This window comes from Arachis ipaensis, chromosome B08 (assembly GCF_000816755.2).
Source record: "Arachis ipaensis cultivar K30076 chromosome B08, Araip1.1, whole genome shotgun sequence".
Classification (NCBI taxonomy): Eukaryota; Viridiplantae; Streptophyta; class Magnoliopsida; order Fabales; family Fabaceae; genus Arachis; species Arachis ipaensis.
This window is the reverse complement of record NC_029792.2, coordinates 25,194,632-25,205,978: the sequence shown is the minus strand read 5'-3', so window position 1 is coordinate 25,205,978 and position 11,347 is coordinate 25,194,632. Positions and strand designations below refer to the sequence as shown.

Genomic DNA, 11,347 nt, shown 5'->3' with positions numbered 1-11,347 from the left:
GGGAGCACAGGAGCGGCACGATGCATGGAAGAAGAAGGTGTAATGGCGATGCAGCGTATTGCTTCTTCAGACAATGGAGACAACAGTGAGATGCGTTAGTGATGGCGTAATAGAAAAGGAGAAAAAAAACTACTGCGATAAAAGGAGAAAAAGGTGGAAGGTGAGAGGTTAGAATTGTTGGAAATAAATGAGGTAGAATGTTTTTTTGTTTTAATAGACCTCAAGTACAGCCATTATTTACATTATTTGCACTCCAATTATCTACCTAGCACAACTCATTATTTATTTAATAGGAGGGAACTAAGATATCATTCGTAAAACGAGGATCCGACCCTATAATCAAATACATCTTTTTATATAGTAGTCTTAAAGTTTAAATCTCATTCAAATAGGTTGGAGCAGATTAATTACCCAGCGGGTAGGGTATAATTTCCCATCCCTATATTTATGAACTCTTTAAACAAATTCTCTTTACTCCTTTTCTTTTAATGGCTTCATCGTGACAGCTATGGATTGTGATGGCACCAAATATGCCATATCTTAGTAGGCATTGCAATCCAACAAGACATTCATTCCTCTCTTCAGCCTGGAATTAGAAACCTAATGATATTTATATTAATTAAAAATAAAATACAGTTAAGGTTTTATGGCTTTTGATTTGTTCCTTCATCACGACACCAAAGTCCTTAGCTGTCTAAATATTATTGTGTTAATAATATTAAGCCAAGAAAATGAAACTGATTTCGTTTGCTTTGGTGTATTAAATCAAACTTTATTCGAAATTCAAGTTCATATATATATATATATGGCGTGGCCAATGCTCATGAATTGGATTGGATGACTATAGTAATAATTTTGTCCAAAATCTTAAAGTGATTTGGAAGAAAGTGACTGGACTAACTTATTTTATGAATTATAGAAACCTTCTTAAACTTTAGTTGCAAAAGAAAGCATTAAATAATAGTTGTCACATGATAGCATTTATCATTTTGTGATGCCAATACATATAAGGCATAATGAAGTAATCTTATTTGGCAGTAATGAAACTGTAGTTAATGCTCCAACTCCCCAAAATTCTGCCGTTGTTTTGTGTTGACCCAAACAAAAAGAGTAATGTAATGTCTTAATTTAGATGGAGCAATTACAAATTAACTATAACAAGACGATGAAGGGCATTTTAGATGAATAAATAAAAACATTTATTAATAAAGAATGGCAAATTGGAAATATTCAAAAGAATAAAGTCAGCAATAACAACTCCCTATAATTTGTAATTAAACTATAAGATGCAAGGGCTAAGGTATAATCTAGAACCAGGTTCATGCTTATGATACTTCATTTATATGTCAATAACTCTATCATTTTCCTTGGAGATAAACCTCCCTTCCCTGCCTCTAAATTTTATTTGAAAAAAGAAAAACCTTTTTTTATTTTATTTTTTTTACATTGGAAAGAGTATGTTATGAACAGATCAGCTGATCAGGTAATTAAAAGATATAGCATGGAAAAGTGTTGGTAAATTTTAGCATCAATATAAAAAATGGTAATAAAAAATGGCAATATAGTAATCAATACATGCATGATAAACTAAATTTCAGTTACTAGTGTCCTATGTATATGTCGAGAAGAAAATCAAATGGTTAGCCAGCTTCTGCAGTTCTGCATGGGGACTCCATGGTCAAAATTGTATTTTCAATCTCAGAAAAAGGGGAAAATCCATACAAAATTTCCGCATCAGTGCCAAAATATTGCTAAGAAATCCAAGCTATCATACAATAGCTTAATCAAAAGGGCTCTTGGTCATTACTATCAACTCTCTAAGAGAACAAAGGCACAGAGTTTCAAATTTACAATGAAGAGAAACATCTTTGTCTGGGTTCATAGGAACCAGCACACCATCTCTGAATATAAATTTTAAATCAAGCTTCAGTGATTCATTCACTACCTCATCTTTGGTTGCAGTTGCCTCCTGGCTTGTTGAGTGAGTAACACACTCAGCTGCCACAAAGTCCTTGTCTTGGTTTTTGGGGTCACATGTTCTCAAGTTCAAAGTTATTCCATGCCTTTCTCTTTTGAAGGTTTTGTTAGAAAAATCAAGATCTTCAATGTGACATTTTCTAATTGCTGAAATAAGATCCACGGATAATGATGAAACAGCATCATGGACATCTTCTACTGTTCTATGGTTATCGCTCAACTCACTGGTGAGAAGCTTGCGTATTGCAAGATATAAGCTGTGAAGACATCTAGGGCAACATTGATACATGCAAACGACCGCAGGTTCAGCATGCTCATGGCCTTTACTTGAAGAGATATCAATACCTGTAGCATTCTCATGTTTGCGAGAGTAAACATCAGTTACACCAGTCCCTTCTGTGGACAAGGTCGGGGGCTGATTAGAGATGGTACTTACAGTACCTCCATTAAGACCTTCTTGTTCTAAGGCAGTGTGAAGTCCATTCTCTGAAAGGACAGCAGAATGAGTGGATGTGGATTTACCTAATTCTTCTGACATCCTGACATCTCCATTGGCAACCTCACGGGATAGCAATCCATTCTCCTGATTTGGGGATGGATCAACAGGTTGGTTTGCAGCAGCAGAGTCATCAGAGTGATTGTTTAAAGAATCGTTTGGTAGACATTCTTTAGAGCTTGTATTTGTATGTCTACCATCGTGATCAAGTTTATCTGTATTATCATTTTTCTTATTCATGGCAGGAAATCCAGTTGTTTCAGCATGAATTTCCTTACAACTTCTCCCTGGGTTCTCCGAATCATCACCGTTCATATGAACATCCTTAGTTTCAGCTTGGTGATCTACACACGAGAGATGACTGTTTAACCCATCAGTTGACGACATGACTTTTGATATAGGCTCCAAGGAATCCTTATCCATACTAAAACGAAACGAATTTCAGTCAAGATTGATGCCATCTAGGAGAATATATATATATGTATATATAGTGAAAAGATAAAAAAATATAGTGATACCTGTGCAACGCATAAGCCCAATTGTTTACTATATCTTCCAAATAAGCCACTTGCGATAAAATGCGAAGATATTGATATCTGTCTTTCCCAGCTTGAATTTTTGCATTGATATTCTCAATTAGGATCTCAAGAACTTTCCTCACATCAAGAGAAACTTCCTTGGCTGATTTATAAACACCCCTGTAAGCCAATAAACCAACGGCAATCAAGCCTCTAACTAAACCAGATCTTTCTTTGCTTTTAACACCACCAGAGCTACCAGGAACCATTGACTTGTCTAGTGAATTATTGGGACGAATTACACAGGAATTAAAAGGCCAGCCCCCCCTCCATGGTCCACTTACATCAGCACAAGGACCTTCTTTGAGTTTTGATGTGACCCAACAAAGTTCAGCAAAATGTGGGAATAGAAGAATTTGATAACCAAATGTGGATATTGCTAGTGACAAGGTTGACTTTTCCTTCAGAGACCTACCATCGGGGGGTGGTGGTGGTGGTGGAGGCGCTGATGTGGATTTAGGAACTTGGGTTTCACTCTTCTCTTCATCAACTGATCCATTATCTTTACTCTGCCATACCTTCTCTTCACAAGCTTCAACAGAAACCTTTCGGACACCCAGATGAACATGAGAGCTCTGATGAATCAATTGAATCTGCTGCTCAACTAAATTTCTCAGTAGCTCTTCTACAGACAGAGTGATCAACGTCTCATTATCAAAATTACTATCAAGATGCAGTGAGAGTCGAGGGATTGTTTGCTGCAAAGGAGTTGATTGGCTGTCTTTAGATTGATAACTCTTGAAGAATTCCCTTATCTTACTTGGAAGTTCTGTATACGAAACTTCTGAAGTAGCCTGTTGCAAATGAGAAACAAAAGATAAGGGACCTGAACTCAATATATAAAATGTATCGACTTGTACTTATGTATCATGACCAATCACCTATTATTGTGGAAAACAAGGATGAGGGAGCCATAAAAAATTTTGATCAAGGAAGCAATTTTGATGTATAAACAACTGTTTCTTAAAGATTTGCAACTAAAAGAATCACACATGAATTATTAGTTGCATAGATATACATTTTTTTATGAGAACTAAAACAACCAAAAGTTAAAATATAAAATACATATTTAAAATAAAACAAGGAGCACAAATCCTAGGAATAATTGTACAAAGGCTTTAATACATTGCAGACAAAGATAAAGCCAAACATACCAGAATCATCAAGGACGTCGATACACCAATGGACTCCACCTGCTCAATAAATGACATCCAGGCATGTGAAGCCTTCTTGTTGGCCTTGCCTTCAGTAATCTCTGCAGAGCTTTTCTCTGTATTAAACTCACTTTCCTTATCATAGATTTGGACATGTTTGTTTACAGCCCACAAATCAATTCTTGGCATGAATAATATGCAAGATTGAAGACTAGCACATTTCACTGCCACATAGAAACATAATTATCAGATTCAAGAGTCGCTGCAAGTATACAGCTGGCATCAATATATTCATATAAAGCAAAAAATTCAGTCCTTCTTCCACACTTAGCATCTATAAATGGCTGCAAAAAGAAAAAAATGCATTTCATTGCAAGCTGAATTCTTAACCCTAACACACACAAAAATAAAATAATAATAATAATCAAATTGATAGCTTATTAAAAGATATCCAGAGTTTTGTTAATTAGCATACTTAGCAGTGCTTCCAAAAGGACAATAACCAGCATTAAGAGAGACATACATAATATTTGTGCAATGCCTTGCACTACATCTCCATGCCCTTCTTGTGAAGCGGTTGCCATATCAATCTTCTTTATTTCAGTACTCCCCACAAAGCAGTAAAGAAAGCAGGAAGCAAGATGTCTCTGGCCAGATCGGGGATTTCCAGAAATCAATATTCGAAATCCTGATTTATTAGTAAATGCAAATGACTTGTCTAGAAACAAACCACTACGCATGCCCAAATGATTCTTTATGGAGGGATCAGACTTCATAGTGCTATCATCTGTGTCATCTGCAGTATCAGGAGAACCACCAAAGCCATCATTTGCAGATAAAATGCCCAAACACATGAGCTTGCTCTTTATCTCAGAAGCAATATTTGTTTCTTGCAGTAAGTCATCAATGTGCAACCACCAGTGATCAATAGGCATTTTCCTTTTGTCTAGAACAGAAACCACTTCATTCTTAATCACTGTTACAGCTTTAGATAAAGGAGGTGGCAACCATAGATTTTCATCAAGAGATACAAGAAGTGTGCACAATGGCCCCAATAAACAAGGTATGAGGTGGATAGGAAGAGGGGAGCATACAACATCATTAGTGGCATTTCCTGCTTCTCTCCGGGAGCATGGTAGTGGGGAATGCAAAAATGCCTCTAACCAATCCCTCTCCTCCACTGCAAAGGATGGTAGACTAAGGTTCTTCCAACCAGAATGCTTTTCTTCAGCTAAGGACAAAACTTCTTGCAACGGGAAATTCCTCTTCAAGGCATTGATAGCCGCTTGAGTACAGAGAGCCTGAAGATCTGCACCAGCATAGCCAGGAGTCTTTTTTGCAATCCACTCAAGCAAGGACCCAGTAATTGGTTTAGGCCACCTCTGAGTGTGAAGTGACAGAATGGAAGCTCGGTCCTCAGTTGATGGCAGTGGGAAATAAATTTCCCGATCAAATCTTCCAGGTCGCCTCAGTGCTGGGTCAACAGCATCAGGACGGTTTGTTGCACCTATGACTACAACTGAACCCCTGGATTTTAAACCATCCATAAGAGCAAGCAAAGTTGATACAACAGAACTATGTGTCTGATCTTGCTGCCTAGTACGGGTAGGTGCTAATCCATCTATCTCATCAAAGAATATTATAGAAGGTTGACATCTCTCAGCAACCTGAAATAATAGTCTTAGTTGGCGCTCAGCATCGCCCACGTATTTCCCCAAGCAATCTGCACCTTTGCGGGCAAAATATGCAATCCGTCTATCGCCACGGGCACATGCACCTATCAATGCCCGGACCACTAAGGTTTTCCCTGTTCCAGGATACCCATGCAAAAGAACACCTCTGGGAGGTGTAAGCCCTAAATTATCAAAGAGCTCAGGATATAGTAGAGGCAAAATAACAACTTCCTTCATACACCGGATGACATCTTTAAGTCCAGCAACAGATTCCCATCCCTGAAAGGATGGTTCACATGCAGAGTCTGAACCACCAATGTACACTGGTGCTATTCTCAATAAATCACGATGAAGTCTCTTGTTCTCACGTTTCAAAAACTCCTCATCCTCTCCACAATTTTCAAGCCATCTCTCTTCTGCAGCAATATCCTTTCTCCAAGCATCATTTGAATGCTTCCTCATATCCCACTTCAGTTTCCTAGCTTTCAACTTCTTTATCCGGGCTAAATATTTACTACCATGTGGTTGGAAAAGATGCCGATGATCTGTGCAGGCAATAAGAAATTTACGGTGATCAAAGATGCAACCACTTGCTCTTGCACAAGGCTGTGAAACACAGATAGGATGTTAGTTCAGATTAAGGTTGGCATGAAAGAATGATTTCCTTTTTTGTGAATTCAAAATTAAAGGGGTTCAGAATATATGCAAATGTCACTCTAAGAGAGAACACATAACCAACCAAGTGATAAGTTTTTGGACAACGATCAACACGACAACCTGAGGTTGCCCCTCGCCTCCCACAACGTGTGCACTTCAATGCTCTTCCTCTGTAAAGTGCAGCCCTGACATTCTTCAAGCATCCCAACCCAGCAAAATAAACCTGGAATAGATTGTCATAATGAATGTTTATTTTAACTTCAACTTGAACATTTAAGTTGACTAAGCTACAAATGGGGAAATTGGTTGATTATAGATTAAAAGCATTATTCTTCGAGCTGGCAAAGTGTGTTGATTACTACAGTCAACATTATTGATGAAAGGGAAATGGTGCACAAAGGATTATATCTCACATTCTCGTGTTACTTATGTTCCCAAAGATAAAAGGGAATCTATTTATAATGTAACTAGGTGAACTGCAGAAACCATTTATGATCAGCATGTGGCCTCATAAAAATTGCTTGGGCATATTTAGTGAGATGTCTTAAAACAAAATAACCACTTTTTTTTTCTTCTTTTGTTTCTTTGAAAAATTCAATTGCATAATTTTCAGTTTTTAGAGTAATCGCAAGCACACATATCCAGAATTTCATGATGCAAAACCATGTTACAAAAGGTACGAGATTAAAATCACACCTCTGGACTCCATACAGCACATTGCTGATGAACCCATATTCGAGCAATGCCGAAGTTATCATTAATAGGACCCAAGAGATGACCAAGCCAGCCAGGTTCATCACTGAAACCATCCCAGATATCAAAGTTAGGCTCTTCTGAAGCCGAAGAACCGCTATATGCTTCATTCTCACTCTCACCATTGTCCTGAAGCAACCTTTTAGGAGGCTTACCATCAGTGCCTCCCCCGCACAATCCACACCGTCGACCCTCTTTGATCCGTTGGGAGCCATTTGAAGCTTGTTTCAGCTTATCCTTTGTCACATAGTTTGCATCTTTCAAAGTGTTTTCATCAATCTCAACCTCCTTGTCAGCTGATCCTTCATTTTCTACTTGCTTTGTTGAAATCCCAGCAATTTCAGCTCCTTCACTTGCATTATTGCCTTCCTTCTCACATGCTAACTGATCGTCCTGTTTATTTGCATGTTCCGATCGATCATCCGGTTTATCTGCATGTTCCAAAGGAGACTGTTCACTACCGCCACTACATTCCTCCGTTTGCAAATTGTTTGACATGTTTCTCTCCCCATTCCGTATAATAGGAGGTTCATTCACATCCAATATAATTACAAGGCTCCCGCCAGACACATCAGTTACTGGAACCGTATCATTACCCTCCTCTTTGTTCACTGTAAGCTCCACTTCTTGACTGTTGCTCTCATCTAAATTACCATGACACTCATTCTCTCTATGCCCTTCATAAGACTCCTTCTCTGTCTGCTTTGCTACAAAAGATTCATTCTCTTGAAGCTCTTCCTCATTAGATTCATTCTCTCTAAGCGTTTCCGTGTGAGATTCATTCTCTCTCAGCCCCTCTTCATGAGATTCGTTCTCCTTAGGCCCTACTTCATGAGACTCATTCACTTTAAGCTCTTCTTCATGCTTTGTAGCTTTGATCCTCGCTGGTCTCTTTGACTTAACAATCCTTGGCACTCCACCTTCCAATTCCTTCTTCTTATCAACCTTCAATTCATCATCACCCCTACTTACAACCACATCCTCAAAAAGCTTCCTCTTCCGACGGGGCAATTCCTTCTCATCATTGACCTCAAAACCTGCACCCCTAGCCCTAGACCTCAACCTCGATCTCCAAGCCGAAGGACTCCCCTCAATGCTGCTGCCGGGACTCTGCTGCTCCAAATTCTTCTTGCCACTCTCTATGCGCCCTGCAGGCACTCCAACCTTCCCTAACTTCCGCCGTTTCTTGGGAGGAGCAGGAGAGGCATCCAGCAGAACCGGGGCACGCCGAACACGGGAGCTTCGGCGAACCGCTGAATCCGCAGCATCAGTAATCAAATTATCATCACACCCATTGGAATCACCATGGTTCCGATTGTACTCCTTCTCACATATCGCGTCTAACCTCTTGTGCTTCTTCCGAAGCCACGGACTAGATTTACCAACATTCTTATGCTTAGATGAAGAACCAGATTTAGAAGACAATCGCATTTCGCATCACAATAAACCCAAAACAAAACTAAACAATCACATACACATTGAAACCCCAAAAAATAAGAGGCGCAGACTTCTTTTTCTCTCGGTGTTTTCCTTCCAATCGGGTGCCAACATGTGATACTATTTAGATTAAATAACAATCGCACCCACCAAACTGGGAAATCAGCTTGGAATGCAAAGGAATTTTAAGGAAAACAAAAACCCTAGAAATTGAATCGAATAACGGCTTCCAATGGGGTTTCGGTTTGATTGAAAAGAAACGCTTCCCCTTTTTTTATGTGGAGATAGGGTTTCTGGGCTTTGGGGGGTTTCTGAAGCTTTCTTCTTCGTTTTCTCAGTGCTGTTTTCTGAGGTTTTTCTTCAGTGTTGCAGAGAAACTAGGGCGTGAGTGTATGAAAAATTATCAGTGTTTTTTGTTTCTGAAATTTCTGTGCTTTAGAACACGGGCGTTATGAAGCGTGAAAATCACGTGAGGCTTTTCAGCCGTTCGTTTGCAAGATAGACTGAGAGTGTAATACACGCGCTTGAATAGGTAACTCGGAAGGGTATCTTGGGGGCTTATTTTTGCAATTTTTTTCTTTTAATTTCTTTTTATCCAACACATTGTTGCCGCCAAAATTGTGTTTGCATGACACTAAATATGAAGCAAAGTGGGAGGGTATTTATGTTTTGGGAGGGCAACGGCTCCTTAAAAAAATTCTATTTATAAAATATATGTATTTTGATACATTTTGTGCTTTGTGGGGCTACATGTGCTCTAGTGACTTTGCTTTTTATTTTAATTTTTTTCTTTATGTCTATTTTTCTCAAATTTTCACATCTTATACAGGTTATGCACTTATGTTCTGGCTCATTAAGGTTATTGTTACATATTCCTCTCACCAATACCCTTTTTCTTACAAAATAGGTTCATCAAAAATACTTCTAGGGTGACTTATGATGCAATCCATTGTTCAAGGCTTCCTTTGCACATGGTAGTGCAAAATGCAAGCAATGCTTAACTACTTGCATTTAAAAACATTCTCTATTTCAATTACTAAGAACTTGTGCATGTTACATCATAGTCATAGATAATCAAAACCATAGCATATGATATCAATAGAATTATAGGCATTTTCTTACAAGAGGAAATCACGTTTGAGCATTGAGAGTTATATAAAGAGTATTAGAGTAGTATAATTATTTTAATTTTTAACAATGGTTACTTCATACCAAGAGTTAAATTGTGAGGCCATGGATGATGAGAAAGAAATTATATCTTTAACTAATCATGTGTTGTTTTATGTTGAAGAAGTTAACTATTAGAGTATAATATGTTTATGTTCGGTTTTAGTACTTATTTCACTTGATGTTAGGTGATATTACATATGACTGGCGTTGGCCAATATGCATGAAATAAGTACAAAAATAAGTTAAAATAATCGTTGTCACTAACTTTGAAGTAATTCAATTTCAACATCTTCCAAGAAATAAGTACAAAAATAAGTTAAAATAATCGTTGTCACTAACTTTGAAGTAATTCAATTTCAACATCTTCCAAGTGTCTTGACTTTCTAAGTGAGCTATTTTCTTTTACATAATCCATGGAGAAATAATTGGTTGGAGTTAAGTATGATTTTGGTCCCAACGGAGAAGTCGAAAATCAATTTCGTCCCTAACTTTTTTTTTCCTACAAAATGGTCTCCAAAATTTCAGTTTGTTTTAAAATCGTCTTTCGGACGAAAATACTATTCCCCCTTCACCCCAAAATCAACCAAACTAAGCAAAAGCAAACAGAACAGAAGCCTAAGCCCAGATCCCACCACCACCACCATTATCATCATGGTCATCATCATCATCATCATCATCGTCAAAAGAACAACAAAACTCAAAATAGAATCCACCACCACCCCACCATCATCATCAACACCAGAATCCATCACCACCCCCACTTCAGAAAATCAGAACTCAAAACTCAGAAAATCAGAACTCAACAAATCAGAACAATCAAAACTCAGGAGCAACAATATTCCAAATTCAAGCCAAATCAAAAGAAGAGATTTATTAACAGAGCATGACATTCAGAAATTTCACAAAAAAATCCAGAAATTCCATAAAAAATCCAGTTCACAAAGAAGAAGAAGACGAAGAAGCGGCGGGTGGTAAAGGTCGTGGAGCAGCAGCAAGGGCGCGAGTAGCAGTGCGAGAGGCGAGGACTGAACGACGAGGAGCAGGAGCGGCGGCGACGACGGCGAGGAGCAGCGGCGGTGGCCCTTAGCTTTCTCCCTTCCGATCTCTCTCTTCTTTCTCCCTCCTGTGGTTTTCTTTTTTTTTTTAATTTTTTAATAAAGTGTAATTTGGTAATAAAAAAATAAAATTGATAAAAATGACGATTTTAAAATAACCTGAAACTTTGGGGACCATTTTGTAGCAAAAAAAATTGGGGATGAAATCGATTTTCGACCTCTACGTTAGGAACTAAAATCATACTTAACGCTAATGGTTGATTAAATGATGGATGGCTAAGATTATTATTAAATTTGCAGTTTGGGGGGGTGTCATAGAAAATTTGGTAACTAGAAGTATAATATAGTAATTTTGATGCACTATCAATTAAAAATAATATTATAATTATTTTAATTA

General features: G+C 38.0%; 1 protein-coding gene across 1 annotated transcript; it reads right to left on the bottom strand.

Moving 5' to 3' along the window:
* LOC107612908 lies at positions 1,630-9,292 on the bottom strand. The gene is made up of 6 exons (XM_016314690.2): positions 7,232-9,292; positions 6,618-6,758; positions 4,729-6,484; positions 4,206-4,429; positions 2,992-3,845; positions 1,630-2,897 (listed from the first exon to the last, which is right to left on the bottom strand). Exons 1-6 carry the CDS (start codon positions 8,717-8,719, stop codon positions 1,781-1,783), a joined length of 5,580 nt encoding a protein of 1,859 aa, XP_016170176.1. The 5' UTR covers positions 8,720-9,292; the 3' UTR covers positions 1,630-1,780.